The 15,786-nt window shown below is 45.6% G+C and overlaps 3 protein-coding genes across 4 annotated transcripts; 2 read left to right on the forward strand and 1 right to left on the reverse strand.

Annotated features, from left to right (window-relative positions):
• Positions 1-190: 190 nt before the first annotated feature.
• Positions 191-3,816, forward strand: LOC128749294 (neurexophilin-4-like). The gene is made up of 2 exons (XM_053848733.1): positions 191-328; positions 2,890-3,816. Exons 1-2 carry the CDS (start codon positions 242-244, stop codon positions 3,679-3,681), a joined length of 879 nt encoding a protein of 292 aa, XP_053704708.1. The 5' UTR covers positions 191-241; the 3' UTR covers positions 3,682-3,816.
• LOC128749292 (serine hydroxymethyltransferase, mitochondrial-like) lies at positions 3,799-10,817 on the forward strand. 2 transcript variants are annotated; one of them, XM_053848729.1, is made up of 12 exons: positions 3,811-3,966; positions 4,688-4,867; positions 7,384-7,463; positions 7,625-7,825; positions 8,102-8,183; positions 8,261-8,383; positions 8,441-8,580; positions 8,648-8,810; positions 8,910-9,009; positions 9,168-9,323; positions 9,963-10,070; positions 10,141-10,817. In XM_053848729.1, exons 1-12 carry the CDS (start codon positions 3,826-3,828, stop codon positions 10,266-10,268), a joined length of 1,602 nt encoding a protein of 533 aa, XP_053704704.1. In that variant the 5' UTR covers positions 3,811-3,825; the 3' UTR covers positions 10,269-10,817. The 2 variants fall into 2 exon arrangements, with proteins under 2 accessions (XP_053704703.1, XP_053704704.1); XM_053848728.1 differs by lacking the exons at positions 9,963-10,070; positions 10,141-10,817 and having other exon boundaries at positions 3,799-3,966; positions 9,168-9,930.
• An 864-nt stretch (positions 10,818-11,681) lies between these two features.
• Positions 11,682-14,677, reverse strand: LOC128749295 (NADH dehydrogenase [ubiquinone] 1 alpha subcomplex subunit 4-like 2). Its single transcript, XM_053848734.1, has 4 exons — positions 14,394-14,677; positions 12,570-12,655; positions 11,842-11,902; positions 11,682-11,773 (listed from the first exon to the last, which is right to left on the reverse strand). Exons 1-4 carry the CDS (start codon positions 14,436-14,438, stop codon positions 11,717-11,719), a joined length of 249 nt encoding a protein of 82 aa, XP_053704709.1. The 5' UTR covers positions 14,439-14,677; the 3' UTR covers positions 11,682-11,716.
• Positions 14,678-15,786: the final 1,109 nt, after the last annotated feature.

Consider the following 15,786-nt stretch of genomic DNA (forward strand, 5'->3'; position numbering starts at 1 on the left):
GAGGAAACACTTTTCAACCTCTAAATAAATGGTTTGTTGTGGCAGTGATTATGGCACATCTGAAACCTTTTTGCAGGTGTTTTTTTTTTTTTTTGAATAGCTGTTAGTCGGAGAGAGAGGGAGCGAGAGACAGGGAGGGAGGAAGCAAGAGAGAGAGCGAGAGGAAGTATCACTTCAGTTTAGGATTCCTTCCTCGCTGCAGCTTCTTTTCTTCCGAGTGTTATATCTCCCGACTCTTCGCATGGATATCTGCGGCCGCATTTGTCACACGATGAGGACTTTGAGTTTCAACTTGGTGATCACTTTTCTCTATTTACTCTCCTCGTCTGTAAGTATTTCACCCGATAACCAAGCAGGATTTTTTTTCGCCTTATTTCTGAGATGATTGACGCTGCTTCTGGCTTTACAACTGCTTTTCGTGTCACTATATGATTTATTTTTATGATTCCACATCACCTCAGGTCGCACAATCCATCATCAGGTCTGGAGAAATATTATTTTAAGCACTAATTCCAATATGATTTTTTTCTAAGTGGTTGCAGCGCTGCATAAGAAGCTTTCAATCATTTGTAGCAGCATAAAGGTTTTTCTTCGACAGAACCCACCCTGAAATCACAGACCAACTACAGGCAGATGATGCGGAGAACATTGTGGCATTTCTTTAGATCAGACCGGGGCAAAGCCAGGGGCCGTATGTGGCCCTGTAAAAGAATAAATCTGGCCCTCAAGAGGTCAGTGTGAAACTCATCATGCAGAAATATATATAGCGCTCATCCGCTCCTCTTCTATTCTTCATGTAGAAAATGTATTTGTTTAAAGACATCAGACTTTAGACATCTTTGCCATTTTGCTAAGTTAGCTACATTAAAATAAATATACCTTCATGCAAGTATTTAAGTCAGTATTTTAAGTATTTTGAGTCCCCTGAAATAAATAAAGAAATATTGATTTTAAAAAACCCTGCATACTGATGCTCACATGTCAGACGTTTACCAAGATAGTTACTACTTTCAGACAAATAATATATTATTTGGATCCATTGATTTTTGCCTAAAAATGTTAAATTCAATCTCAAGTTTTTGGCAGTCTTCTTCCTTATTGAGTCCTTATTTACTTCAATAAAAACATGGAAGTGAATCATTAAGCCTCGGTCTCTGAAGAGGAAACAAAGTTTAGTCTCTGCAGAAGATATGAGCAACACTTCCTGCGTAACTGGTTCGATAAAAACCCTGCAGGATACAGGTTTTGTTGACTCAGACAAAAACAAACCTAACCGTCTTCAGATTTATTCTAAAAACATTTCAAGTCACCAATGAGACATGTGCGTCCACATGTTTTAAGTCCAGCTCTTACTGATGTCCTATGAATAAGGGCAGTGGTCTGGTTTCTCCGGGTGTTTCTCTCGTGTTGCAGGTGTTTTGCTCGCATCCACTTCAGCTCGGTTGCAGTCGCTGTCGGCATCTTGACACACAGCCTGTGACATGGTTGTCACACAGCGGGCTCCAATTAGGGACAGTGAGAAAAGCACACAGTTGAGGATTTGGATGAGTAACAATGAGCACAGCTGGAGTCAGGCGAAGGCGATTGAGACACAGGCACCCAGCGCTGTGCTGGGTGAGAGTTGATGAGAATTCCACTTGTTGGTGAGAGATAATGATATCCAGCGGGGTGTGATCATTCAGCCACCTTCAGCTGAGGAACCCTGCGCTGCCAAAACTTGGCTCAAAAATGCCCTATCAGAATTCATTTTATTGGAGTTGCAGCAGGAAGCATTTCCGAAGGCTCTTATGTTAGAGGTCATTTAGCTTCAAGTCATTGCTCATAAAACGTCCATCACTCTGCTTCACAGTCATCAACGAGACCTGCGGAACCTCCTACTCACTGTTTTCAACAGACTCCTTAACTACACTTACATAAGCAAAAGTCTTTTTTAAATGGAATTGTGCAACGGTTTGAATTCGCTGGAGTCATGCAGCTCATCCACCGTTGCCATCCAGATGATGTTGATCTGGACTTATGAAACTCCTCCTGACTTCCACCCATCACTGCGCCATCAGCAAACATCACGGTCCACGGAGACTCCGCCCACAACTCGTCTCCAAGCATCACTCCTGCAGCACCACAGTCTCGCGTCATGACTCCATATAGCTGCTCACAGACAAATGGAACATCCAATTGCCGTCGTGATAATATTGCAGAAACCATCTCTTTGATGCGCCGTTTAGCCGCAGCATATCGATGAACAAGTTGAGCCAAAAGTCTCTAAACAACCGCAGCAAATTATAATGTGCCCGGCATCAAGAGTTACAAGTCCTTGCCCGGAGGTAATAACCTATTGATCACACTTCCATGTTCCTCTCCGTCAGAGGATGAGGTGCATGAAAGTGTAATTATTTCCATTGATTCGCTTCTTTTTATATATCACAACAGCAGTGAAATTGTCCTTCAATGGGCGGCGTCCTGAACTGGCTCCGGGCTGCAATTTCTTGACGTGTTTGTTGCTACGTCTGGAGAACCGCGCCTCGCTCCTCACCTTGTATATAAACCAATAAGACGGACTACATACGTGGAAGTACTTTAAGTTTTGTCACGGCAGCGTGCAGTCAGCGTTTTTCTGGAATTCTAAACAAAGCTGAGTCAGTTGAGGCAAAAATAAGCCTCTGGCTGTGAGTGTTGAGGGTGTTACCGCACTAATGCAACAAGCCAACACTGAAAATTGTGAGTGTGTGTTCTTTAATGCTGCTGGATAGACTGCAGCTTTTGGACCTTCAGTGTCTCCTACTTTTGGAGTTCTCAAGTTGCAACCCAGAATGTGGCTCCAGGGCCACATAATGTTCTCCAGCTCCTTGTTTGGGCTCATGAATTACATCTACATTTTGCCACCCTCAGGTCCAAGACAGTCCGACACTTTCTCACTTGCAAAACCAACCAGTTGGTGAAGATGAACAAGCTGCTGGAGCTTCACTGAAAGTCAAATACTTCACGAAAGACCTGCAAGTCATTTCCACAAAGCAGAAAACTCCAGCCTATGGCACCCTGGGGCCGTACGGGTGGCCTCAGAACTTCTCTCAGGCTCTGGATCAGTACCTGAATAGCCCACCCTTGAAGTCAAAACCCCACGTCAAAACCTCCCCGAAGGCGAAGAAGATCCTCGGGTGGGGCGACTTCTATTTCAATGTGAAAACAGTCAAGTTTAGTCTGCTGGTGACTGGGAAGATCGTGGACCATATCAACGGCACCTTCAGCGTCTACTTCCGCCACAACTCCTCACGTCTAGGCAACATATCAGTTAGCATTGTCCCGCCATCCAAAGCCGTGGGTTGGGACTTCCTGGATCCTACTGGTGACGCCATTCCCTCACAGTCCACGGTCTTGGTTCCGGATCTAACCTCCTCATCGATCCCTGTAGAGAAGCAGCAGCAAGACGTGATGACCGAACTCAACTGCCGCGTCGAGTACCAGAGAACCAACCGGTCCAAAAAAACCAAGCCCTGCCTGTACGACCCGAGTCAGACCTGCTACACGGAAAACACTCAGACTCAAGCCGCCTGGATCTGCGCCAAACCATTTAAGGTCATATGCATCTTCATCGCCTTCACCGGCACCGACTACAGGCTGGTGCAGAAGGTCTGCCCGGACCACAACTTTCAGACGGACCAGAACCAGCAGCACTTTGGCTGAAACTGAAACTGAAATCCATCCTTCCATTCCAAGTCATTTCACCCTCATCTCCGTGCAGTTTTTGAACCTCATGCGTGTAAATGTTTGAAGCCAAATATCTTTTTTGCAGTAGCTTTGCTTGACTGACAATCTCCTTTGGAAAAAATGGCGGTGGTAAAGTTCACCAGGGACACAGACTGCGCATGTCCCGGCTTCTCTCCACTATCAGAGCTAACCTTTTGCTCCCTGAGAAGGTTCCTGTTGATCCAGCTGTCAGACATGATCTCTTTGCGGCACTCAGTGCGGGTGAGTATTCCTAATATTACACACCATACCTCAAAACGCACCAGGAGAAATTCGCTTTACGCTCTGTTTCGGTGAACCACACTGTCGTATATTCCACTCTCAAAAGCGTTTGTCTAATAGCTGTTGTTATCTGAGTCTGTCAAAGGAGAAAATTCTACCTCTATTGTGCCTCACAGCTTTTTTTTCCCAGGCGGTTGTAAGAATTAAAATACCAGAGAGAAGGAAAAGATGAAAGGAAATGCGTCGACGTATGTACACGACGCAACAATAATCTCAGTATTTGGGCAAAGTAGCACACAAGTTACGCAACAGCAGGTTTCAACAAACAAGTCCCTGATAAGTAAGTCACTGTGTGTCGGTCCAGCCCACGTTTTACTTTTCATGTTGGAGGATTTCTGAAGCAGCTGCATTTTTTGAATTCACTTGCTTTCATTTAATGGATTGTTAGAACATCAAAAGGCACATTTCTTCAACTCCCTTGTTTCCAAACCTCCCCCCTCATGCAACGTATTATAATTTGGGGTGATGAAAGTGTTTTCTCTACGGCGCGTTCTTCGTAATGTTTTCAAAAGACACCGGGGGAGTAATCTTGGACAACAACAACAACAACAAAAAAACAGAATCCTTGCGCCCAGTCAGTGTGTAGCTGCATCAGATCTTGCACAGCACACAAGTCTGTCTGCTGCTTAAAACAATTGTGTCTCTCCACCAAACCTGGCAGCCTCTCCTCCTCCGGGCCTCGGGATGTTTGGGGCGACAGGTGACAGCTTGGTACAGCAGCACCAGCGCTGGAGGGTGGAGGGGCCAGGAGAGTTTGGCCCAGGACGACCCAGAAATGTGGAGCCTCCTTCAGCAGGAGAAGGACAGACAGTGCAGAGGACTGGAGCTCATCGCATCAGAGGTAGAGTGGATCTCTCCCCTAACATGACCAGCCGAGTCATTTCGTGGCTCAAGAAACTTCTAAAAAATGGATGTTTATGGACAGGGATTTGAGGTCACGTGTGAAAAACAAGCCATAAGAGTGCTCATTTTAGACAGTTCTATTGCTCCAGATTCTGTACAGCAGGCGCAAAACGGATCAATTGCAAGGACTTAGAGGTCAGAGTTGTGTAAACGCAGTACTCTTTACTTCTTTTATAAGCTTAAACTGAACATTTTTTCTGTCTAGAACAATGTTTTTCAACCTTTTTCTAGCCACAGCACCCTTGGTTCATTGAAAAAAAAATTCCGTGGCTCACCACCGAAGGTACCTCAGCCAAAGTCCACTTGTGCTTAAAGTCCGATAGAAAATCCCTTTTCAATAGTGAAAAACTGTAGCTACTGACACTCGCTTGTTATTTTACCAGGCTACTTGCAGAAACAAATGGCAGAAAATGTATTTGTTTCAAATGTGTCCAGAAAGCAGTGGGCAATTTGGCAAAATATATCATGATTTATTTATTTCTTTACTTACTTTAAATCACTGTTTGGATTTTATCACTTCTCTTTTGCATGATTTTATTGTAGCTTCGAGTTTCCAGACAAATCCTTACCATTCTTTGCCTGAACTTGCTTCATAAAAACAATGATTCTTTCTCTCTTTACATTTTGGGGCGCATTTATTTTGTTGTGCATTTAGTTTGTCGACAACTTTTAGATCACAAAGCAAACTTTGACAGTCCATGAGTGTCAAAGTTTTGAAGTGAGACGTCACATTAGCCGTTAGCTCTGCGGTGCAGACAGTCTTTGGCATCACGGGTCCGACAAGGATCCCTCCCTCCCTCCCTCCATGGTTCTGTGGTGAAAGTGTGTGGTCAAGTTAGAGGTGCATCAGCTTTAAAAGCAGCTGGAAGTTGCGCATGTGAGCGGCTTCTTGGCTGTGAGTGTGTGGGAAGAGGAGCGCCGCGCACCACAGCAGCGCTGCTTTGACTGACAGACAGATCAGCACATCAACACACTGGAGCTCTACAGTAGAGTGTACAGAAAGAGTGCGAGCGAATCCATGTGATCTCCTCACCTTGGTCTCCACACCTCAACACCTTCTAACTGTCACGATTTAATGGCATCATATCGCCCACCTCTATCTAGGAACTGGATCATTTTTCCACAGCACACTAAAAATGCTGGTCTAGAAGACCTTTAACCTTTTCTAGACATCATCCAAGATCCCACTTTATGAAATATTAATCTCCAAGGTTCACTGAATAAGCAAGACAAGTACATTTTATCCAAGAAACACTGGAGTTTAAAGGGAGATGTGAAGAGTCATGAGAGCTGCTCATCTCACCTGCCTCAAACATGAGCAGGAAAAAGCTGGAGTCCCACGACGATGGTTAGAAAAACTAACCAGCACTTACACGTCACCTTCCAAGTGGGGAAAAATATAGATATTCAGGAGGGGAGACCGGAATCACATCACTGCAGGTCAAATGGTTCGATGTCGCACCTCAAGATTTGATCCTTGAAAAAGAGAACACAAGTAGAAAAGTCAGTTTCTAAAACTGAGAAAGAAAAATGGAGTGATTTGAATAAACGACAAAAATAGCTCTGGAGTCAGCGAGGTTAGACTGAAAGAGATACAGAGCAGCTTGGCTGAAGTACGCGGGGGATTAACATTTTAAAGGAGGTGTATTTGAAAGAGGTCAGACGGTTAATTCCTGCTTGAGCTTTTTTAGCATGACCTGTGCAATGTTGTGGGTTTGCTCACCATCCAGTGTGTAGATCCGATGCTGCCGCTACTTCGCATCTCCTGACTGTATTTCCTGTCGAGCAGATTCTCTCTCACCTCTCACAACTCCAGACTCAATATCATGGGTAAAATCTCTCATTTTTGAAATCTACAGTGACAATAAGTGACTTTGATCCAAAAGATCTGTCAGTCAAACACCACTGCAGGCTGACTCCCAGAGGAGAGGCTTTTTTTTGCCCCTTTCTTCCGCTGCGTTCAAATGATCCCATTAGCTCTCCTGCTTATTTCATTGCCACTGATCTTCATAGATCTTATCCTTCGAGAGAACAGGAGGAGCTATTGTGTACCTAGTTGTGAGAAGTGTCATGTCACACTGGAGACTGATTCAGATTGAGGTTTTCCTTCAACAGTGACAGGTTTGCCATCATGACAGTGTCTTCGCATGATGAAACAAGTCGGAGTGACTTAAAGAGTGAAGCAGATAAAACAGTTTTATAAATACTTCTTTGCGCAGCTCATTCTTCCACCATCTGACATATCTCATTCGTTCAGCTAAAACCCACCAGCTGTTCATGAAGTCAATACATTTAGAATGAAAAAAAGAGTCAGAGATGTCTCCTGTGGACAGGAGGTGTCGAAGTATCTCGCTCAGGTGCAGGTTATTTTGGGATGTTGACATTATTCGGAGCAGGATCACGGCGTGCGTCTGTGGCTCTGGAGCTTGACAACATGTTTGCTTGTCCTGTCAGAACTTCTGCAGTCGTGCGGCTCTGGAGGCGCAGGGCTCCTGCCTCAACAACAAGTACTCGGAGGGATACCCGGGACAAAGGTAATGAGACAGGCGCACTTAAACCAGACTCCCGGTTGTTATTTCAGAAGCTTCCACATCCATCTCCAGTGACCACCTCTCACAAACATCTCCACCCTGCCTGCATTCTCTCCTTCGCCTCCCTCCATCCTGAATGTCCCAAACATTTGTGTATATTCCAGGTACTACGGCGGTGCGGAGATCGTGGATCAGATTGAGCTGCTGTGTCAGAAGAGAGCGCTTGCTACTTTCAACCTGGACCCAAGCCAGTGGGGCGTCAACGTCCAGCCATATTCCGGATCTCCGGCCAACTTCGCAGCGTACACCTCTGTCCTGAAGCCTCACGATCGCATCATGGGACTGGATCTCCCGGACGGTGGACAGTAAGGACTTCAACTCACTCACGTCAAGCGGCTTCCAGTGAGGGTCCCATGACCACAGATAAACGCAAGCATTAATCCTTGTTCTGACAAGTCCATGGACAGGGGTGGAAGTATTTATGGGTATTAACGTCAGAAGGGATTTAAGTAAACACACGGCTCGGGAGTCGTCACAAGAATTCCACTTTACCTGGATATTCATTTCATATAACAAAGTCAGGCAGCCTCGGCGAACCTGCTCTTGGTTGAAGATAAACAGTGTGTGGTTCTGATGTTCAGCCTCACTCATGGCTACATGACAGACGCCAAGAGAATCTCCGCCACCTCCATCTACTTTGAATCCATGCCTTACAAACTGGACGTGAGTCACCGTGATTCCTCAGTGGGAGACTCAAATGTGAATATCTAACTGACCGTTTTTTTTTTTTTTTTTGGCAGCCACAAACCGGGCTGATCGACTACGAGCAGCTGGAGAAGACCGCCCGGCTCTTCAGACCCAGACTCATCATTGCAGGAACCAGCGCTTACGCCCGCCTCATCGACTACGCTCGCATGAAGAAGGTGATTCATGAGCGCAGCTTTGAGATCTATGAAATATAAATGTCAACTGTCTCTCAGCTGTGTGAAGAGATGAACGCCTACCTGCTGGCAGACATGGCTCACATCAGTGGCCTGGTGGCAGCAGGGGCCGTTCCCTCCCCGTTCCTCCATGCGGACCTGGTTACTACCACGACTCACAAGTCCCTGCGTGGAGCAAGGTACGCGCTGAAAATACAGACTCCAAATACAGTCTGGAACAGGTACATACTAGCGTGTTCTCCGCAGAGCTGGCCTCATCTTCTTCCGTAAAGGCGTGCGATCTGTGGACAAAAAAGGCCGGGAGGTGATGTACGACCTCCAGGATCGGGTGAACTTCGCCGTCTTCCCATCTCTGCAGGGAGGACCTCACAACCACGCCATCGCAGGGGTGGCGGTTGCGCTCAAACAGGTGAACTCCAAACCGGAATGGGATGAATTAAACAATGCATAAAACATGAGGAGCCATGAGGAGGGCCGACTCACAAGACGCGGCGTCGTGTCTCCGCAGGCTTCCACTCCCATGTTCAAGCAGTACATCAATCAAGTGCTGCTGAACGCCAAGACCATGGCGGACGCCCTGCTGAAGAAAGGCTACACACTAGTGTCAGGTGCTTGCGACGCGAGAAACCAGCAAAGCAATCATTGTTTTATTCTGAATCTGACTTTGAATTTCAATTGAGAACACGTGTTTGTTTCACTCAAAACATTTCTGGCTCACATTTTTTCCCCATTTAAATCCACTGTAAAACAGTTCCTCTCTCTGCAGGTGGAACGGACAACCACCTGGTCCTGGTTGACCTGCGTCCTCGCGGGATGGACGGCGCCAGGGCAGAGCGGGTCCTGGAGTTGGTGTCCATCACTGCCAACAAGAACACCTGCCCCGGCGACAGGAGCGCGATGACTCCTGGAGGACTCCGGCTCGGTACTGACGCCAGTGAAGTCAGACTTCAGTGTCGGCCGATTGATTATTCTTTCATGAAGACCCATGAATGGAGGCTGAATCTGTCAACCAGTCTTCCTCCCTATGTGAAGTCTGTCTCCTCTCTTTGTGCATCCGACTCTGTGATGTGTCTGTTTTCCTTTCGTCTGTCTTGTGCGTCTTTGTCTGTGTGTCAGGGATTCTATACCACTCCCCGATTCTCCACTAAGTTTATATGCAGTGAAGGCTGCGCTGTGTTTATTTCCTCACTGAGCTTTGTTTATTTCGTTGTTCACTCACTTAGAGACGAGAGTGTTGCTGATACCGACAAACAAACTTTTTCGATAGAAATGTAGGTCTTAATTCTTTCAATTCTGCAACTCTCCCTTGTCATACACAAACTTGAACTTTCTGGACTTCTATATTTCCACGAGAGATGAACAGAGGTGAAGAAGAGAATGCAGGGTGAAATGGACAGGTGGGCAAAAGAAATAGTAGAGGGTGGAGAAAAATTTAAGGACGTGTAAGAAGGAGTGCACAAGTTGTTGGAGATGGAGAGACCATACGGATGCACACAATAAGTTTCGTTTTCTTTTTCATGAAAGTATGGAGGGCTAAATGTTTGTCTCTGCTGTCTTTCAGGAGCCCCAGCTTTAACCTCCCGACAGTTCAAAGAACCAGACTTTGAGAAAGTGGTGGACTTCATTGATGAAGGAATTCAGATCGCACTGGACGTAAAGAAGAAAACAGGCGAGTGAATGCCTTCAGTAAGTTTGGAACAATGTTTTTATGACTCTACCTTTCGTCCATACCTCTCCAGGAAACTTGTCAAGCTTTAAATCTTTCCTGCTGGAGGACGCCGGGACTATGTCACGCATTGCAGAGCTCCGCCAGCGGGTGGAGCTGTTTGCAAGGCCCTTCCCCATGCCAGGATTCTCAGACCACTAGCCCAGCCCCTCCTCAACACGGGGCAAGCAGGTGGCACTACATCAACATTCATCTGGACAGCGTTGTCATGGAAACAATCTTTACTCTCAGGTGGAGACCAGCAACAAAGAACACTCTACTCATGAATGTGCTCTCCGAGACCATTGGGATTAAAAACGATGACCATTGTTTACCGTTGTAACACTGGAAACGCCACTCTTCGCCTGCAGATTTAACTTGATGTATGACTTGACAGCGGTCTCAAGAGTCTTCAGCCAGGCCTGGCTTCCCTTCTAGGGGCCTTATTACCATCAAGCTTTGTTGAGATCCCAGTCGTCTGGGAAAACTCAAAAGCCTGGCTTTCTCAATTGAAACCAGGACCGACTCTTTAGTTTCCCAGTTGGCTTGACTCAACAAGACAAACAAGGTCAAAACACGTGTGCCATTTACAATGAAGTTACTACCAAAAAAACGCAGAAAACCTTTTCTTTATGTTCAAGTCAATTCATTTCCTCACTTTAAATTGTGTTTACTGTGACATGTTTATGGTCTTAAATAAAGAGTGATTCATCCGAGTTCCAGCGAAATTGATGGAAGAATGAAGGAGCGATGGTGGTGCCACAAACAATGTATTACAGACGTAACAAATGACAGAATCCAACCACAATGTATGGAGATAATCTGCCTTAACTGGCCATTGAAAACATGCTGTTCCTCCTTGCACAGATTCTCCTTCTCACCCTTTATTTCCCAGCAACTAAGAGCTTCCTCTGACCCTCATTCCCCGCACCAAAAATGCTTCATATTTTAGGTCTTATTTTCTGAACAAAATAATCTATCTCAGTTCTATTTCTCCCAATGAGCGAGAAGGAAATGTGTCCAGCTGAAAGGTCAAGATAAACAAACAAGCAGCAACACACGTCCACAGAGATGCTAGACAATAAAACAACTCCTCTCCTATAAGTTCATAGCACTTTCCCATGACCTCCTGGCGGGCGGGTTTTAAAATCCTTCAGGGAGAGGACATCAGTTGAATGTGCGACTAGTCTGTTATTTTACATTCATGCGTCAGAGAATTATGAAGAATCCAAAAATAACAGGGTGGAATATTCCTCCTACATCGAAACAAAATCCCATTTTCCATGTTGAAGGTTGACACGGAGACATAGTGCGGTAGAAAGGTGTCAGTGATTCTTTGTGTGTGGGACTATAGACTTCAGTCGTGATGGAGGACAATGAGCCACATGTCCTGTTGAGTGACAAGTGTTTTCAGTCGGTGGAAAGAGATCGTATCATGAAAGCTGCTGAGATTTTTAAGGAACACAGATCTTCTATTCTCTGTTGAGTGAAAAAGCAAAACACACGAAGGACACAAGACTCCCGTTTCAGACATCATTGTGTATTTGTTGCATACAAGTGAGGATGTATAAATACTTGTTATGTTTCAGCAAGAATCCAAGCTGGTCACTTCAGAAGTCTGGCCCTTCCTTCTTTAGGTTCTTGTAGTCAGTGCTGATGGAGACAAGCTGCGGGAGCAGGAAGATGCTGGTGAGTCATTTTTACAGTGGCTCATCTCAGGAGTTACTTCCACTACCTTGTACTGGTATGTCGGGTCAAGTTTATTCCATGGCTCAGGGTTGCTGGACTTGTTCCAGCTGGAGGAGAAAGAGAGGAATACAGAAGGTGGCTGGTGATCTGGAAGTTCAGGTGTCTTCACTGCTGTTCAGTCAGAAGAGATTTGTGCCCAGTTTGTTATCTTTTCCAGGGCGAGTTAACAAGCCTCACTACAGAACAGTGATGAAAAGGAGACAGTCATATGAGCTCTCCTTCCATCCTGTTGTTGTTAGAAGTGCAGATCAACAAGCCCATCAGCGGGTGGTGAGGCAGGAGAGCAGGAAGAGGAGCCGTGTTGTTCCACACGTCCTCGCAGCTGCTTCATCAATGCAACTTATCTCATTAGTTTCAAGGTGCGACCACATCTTACAAGAGGGATGAAAGTGTGCAGGAGGGGTCTTGTTGGCTTCATCTGTCGGGAACCACGGCACCGACATCAAGCCACTCCAGAGTAGCAGGATGTCTGGTTTTGCTCTTCCACTTCAATGGCACAGAGAAGGTGCAGCGCTCTTGGAGCAACCTCAGTACGGGAAAATATAAATACATGTACCTCCTTCCTCATTCAAAAGCTCAAAAATTTAGCTATATATATATATATATATATATATATATATACAAAATATTTTTATTGTAATATAAATATATATCTCAAAGTCTGTTACAGTTAAAATATTAGTGTTATTTGAGGGTGAAATGTTGGGCTCTTACGTAACGTGGGGTCCTTTGGCCAGTCGGATCAGATACAAAGTGGCTCCGCCCATTCCCAGACAGATGAAGAAGAACTGGGGGATGAGCTGGAGGGAGACGTGACATTTCAATTTTGAGGAAAATCAAAGCAAAAGAAGCAAACATCGTGACGATTATGACCGCTGTCAGCGACGTCAACAGGCTTTAAAAGAGAAACTCAATACAGTGGTGCCTCGGTTTTCGAACGTCTCGGAATTTGAACAAAAATTTCAAGATTTTTTTGCTGTGGATTTCGAACGAAAATCCAGAACTGGAACGCCCCCGAAAAAAGCCAGAAGCAACATAACGCGCGCGGACCGATCAGCTGACCCATGACGTGCTTTGTCATTGTGTATAACGCAGCCTGTGTATGCAGACGTGTCCCGTTAGCTACATTTACTGACTGTTTTTTCTTCATATTGAGGTGTAAAACCTTTCCTGTCTCCGCACTGGACCCTGGTAGAGTGTCACAGGGGAGGTGCAGAGTTTGATGTCCTGTTGTGGGCTGGAGCTGGGACAGGGATGAGGCGAGTCTGGGGCAGAGCGTGACTTGGTTTATGACTTTGTCACAGCCAAACTGCACAGAAGCGCACATTCAGAGCTGGACACGCACCGGGCACCTCTTCCCTTCTGGAGAGACGTCACTCACTCGGCAACCCCTCCCACATGCAGCGGCCACACACATAGAGGAACAGCGCACCTGCAGCAGACACTCTACATTCACTCCTACAAAAGACTATTTTAAGGCTTGGAACGCATTAGTTCTTTTTCCATTCATTGTAATGGGAAAAATCGATTCAGATTTCGAACAAATCGCTTCTCGAACGGCCGTCTGGAACGGACTGTGGTCGAGAACCGAGGTACCACTGTACTCAATTTCGGTAGGAAAAATGCAGTAGAAGGAGGGAAAAAAATTGCAAGTACAGTGTTGAACAAGAGTAGTGATGTTTTTAGTTAATATCTGATCACATGATCACTACAACGCTTCTTCTAATGGAAGGATTTCATTCTTTTGCTACTTCTGGCAACTTAAACAAAATGAAATAAACAAGTTCAAATGAATCTAAAGTGACAGGCGCTTGAGTGAAACCTCATTGCACGCCATCAGAGACAGAAAGAAGAGGTCTATTTTTAAGATCCTAACTTCTTGTCAGCAGCTTTAATTTGATCATTCAGTCTTATAAAGTCTCCCTGCAGTTTCTCCTCCTTCCTCTCCATGCGTCCCTCCATCAGGATGATCAACCCCCGTCACCGACTCTCTCTGGGATTTCCTCCCCGCCGCTTCAGACTTTATCTCCCGGGAGTTGAATGATGAGCAGGAAGAGGTGTGGTGTGACAGTCGAGCTGCATGAAAACACTGAAATGATCCTGTCCCCTGCAGGGACGACTCCCCAATGTGGTTTTTTTATGCCGCCATGACACTTTGTCAGCTTGGATGGCAGGGCTGTGTTTGGGCTTCATTTCAAATGGGCCGCAGCCTTGGAGTTAACACGCGCAGCTAATAAGATTAATTCGACAGAATTAGACTTCGGACTGTTCCATGAGCTGAAAAACACTTCAGGTCTGGCAAGTCCGGTGCCAGCACTGTCTGGAAAGTGCCCCAGGAAAAGGTGGCCATCAAGACGCCTCAAGTAAAAATGTTATCTTATGTTTTCACCGGATTTTACCGTGTAAGCACAGTATTTTTTTGGTTCAATTTTCTTTTAATGTCAATGTTTGCAGTGCTATTATTTTGCGAATATTTTATGCACAAAATGAATGAAAAGTAGGCGCAAGTTGAAGGTTAAAAATATCCATCAAACTCACCCCAGGGTGTTTTTTGGCGTGCTCCACCGCTGTCCGGAATATCATTGCTCCAGATTATCTTGGAATGAGCGGTGAGAATGGGACCTGCGGCGCCACAGACGGACCTGTTGCACTCAGAGGGGAGGAGGGAGGAGCGGGGCGGAGGAACATTTCCGTCTGACTACTGCTCCCTGTCTTCCTTCGTTGGTCAGTGAACTCCACACTCTTGACTCGCGATGATGTTTTGGGAAATGTCCACAAGATCCTCAGGTCTGATGTTTCAATCTGCATCTCACGGCACGTTATGTAAGCGAAGGGAGTTTCTCTGTCCCGTTTCCTTCGCTCAGCCTGTCTGACTGTTTGGCCATTTGGGAGCTAAAAGGAGGAAATGGGAACAAATACAAACATGCCGTCCTTTTCAATCTCTCCTGAGAATACTTCAAACCTCAACATCAGCTCGGCTACACTGCTGGTCAACACGTAGAGCCGAGGGAGGGAGCGGCACTACGATGATGTTAGTGGGAACAAAAGAGGAGAAAACAAACAAAAACTGTCCAACTAAACAAGTGGCTGCTTGCGTAAACAAAGTGTCATTCAAACCCAAGATTACGGGATGTTATGCAGCACAAAATCATGGAGCAGTTTAGGTTTATTCGTGCAGCTCTGTGCTTTACAGAGGCTTGAAAATGCTCTTCAATCTTCATCAACTCAAGGGTCAAGACGGACGACTGATGGCAGCAGTCCAAATAAGTGGCTGCTTAAACTGACTCGCCAGGATGACATCCATTCCAACTGCTGCTTATTGACCAAGTCGCTCTCTTTAACATTCAAGACAGACTTATACTCAAGAGCTCAAAAGAATTCAGGACCTACAAGCGCCCAATATCCGTCCACCATCTAGAACAACAAGCTATGAAGTGAAGAGCAAAGCGCCTTGTTATTCAAGATTCCCCACTGACCTGACCACACACCCTTTTCCCTCTTTCGCATTTGTTATTCTTCGTTTTTCTCCCATGCACCCTTTCAGTTCTCTTCCTCCCCGTCTTCTGCAGCAATATCTCCTCTGGTCCTCATAAGTCACCTTTGGAACCTTTGTAAGAGCAGGAGTTCCTGGTCCACTGATCCCACTGATGCACAAGACACGTGGCAGCTAGGATGAGAACAACAACAACAAACATGGAGGAATCCCTGAACAAAAGCAAACAGATGCTTTTGTTTGCTTTTGTTCAGGGATTCCTCCATGTTTGTTGTTGTTGTTCTCTCCAAGGTCTCATCATTTTCATGACAAATTCATTGGCGGTGATCCCGGTGATCGGCAGCATCCCGAGAAATGAATTCTCTAGAAGCAAGTTTTGAATATAAAATACAGACGATGACTGACTCAGAGATTGAGTAAGTCCGCCAATAAAATATT

Source organism: Synchiropus splendidus, chromosome 18 (genome assembly GCF_027744825.2).
Source record: "Synchiropus splendidus isolate RoL2022-P1 chromosome 18, RoL_Sspl_1.0, whole genome shotgun sequence".
In the NCBI taxonomy this organism is placed as follows: domain Eukaryota; kingdom Metazoa; phylum Chordata; class Actinopteri; order Syngnathiformes; family Callionymidae; genus Synchiropus; species Synchiropus splendidus.

Bases quoted from the DNA above. Each gene is read 5' to 3' on its own strand.
- LOC128749294 (XM_053848733.1), top strand. From the start codon at position 242: ATGGATATCTGCGGCCGCATTTGTCACACGATGAGGACTTTGAGTTTC. The intron at 329-2,889 runs GTAAGTATTTCA...TGCCACCCTCAG, and splicing joins TCTATTTACTCTCCTCGTCT to GTCCAAGACAGTCCGACACT.
- LOC128749292 (XM_053848728.1), top strand. From the start codon at position 3,826: ATGGCGGTGGTAAAGTTCACCAGGGACACAGACTGCGCATGTCCCGGC. The intron at 4,868-7,383 runs GTAGAGTGGATC...TTGTCCTGTCAG, and splicing joins TGGAGCTCATCGCATCAGAG to AACTTCTGCAGTCGTGCGGC. The intron at 7,464-7,624 runs GTAATGAGACAG...TGTATATTCCAG, and splicing joins GAGGGATACCCGGGACAAAG to GTACTACGGCGGTGCGGAGA.
- LOC128749295 (XM_053848734.1), bottom strand. From the start codon at position 14,438: ATGATATTCCGGACAGCGGTGGAGCACGCCAAAAAACACCCTGGG. The intron at 11,903-12,569 runs GTAAGAGCCCAA...TTTCTCCTCCAG, and splicing joins GCCAAAGGACCCCACGTTAC to CTGGAACAAGTCCAGCAACC. The intron at 11,774-11,841 runs GTAGTGGAAGTA...CTGCTCCCGCAG, and splicing joins ACCCGACATACCAGTACAAG to CTTGTCTCCATCAGCACTGA.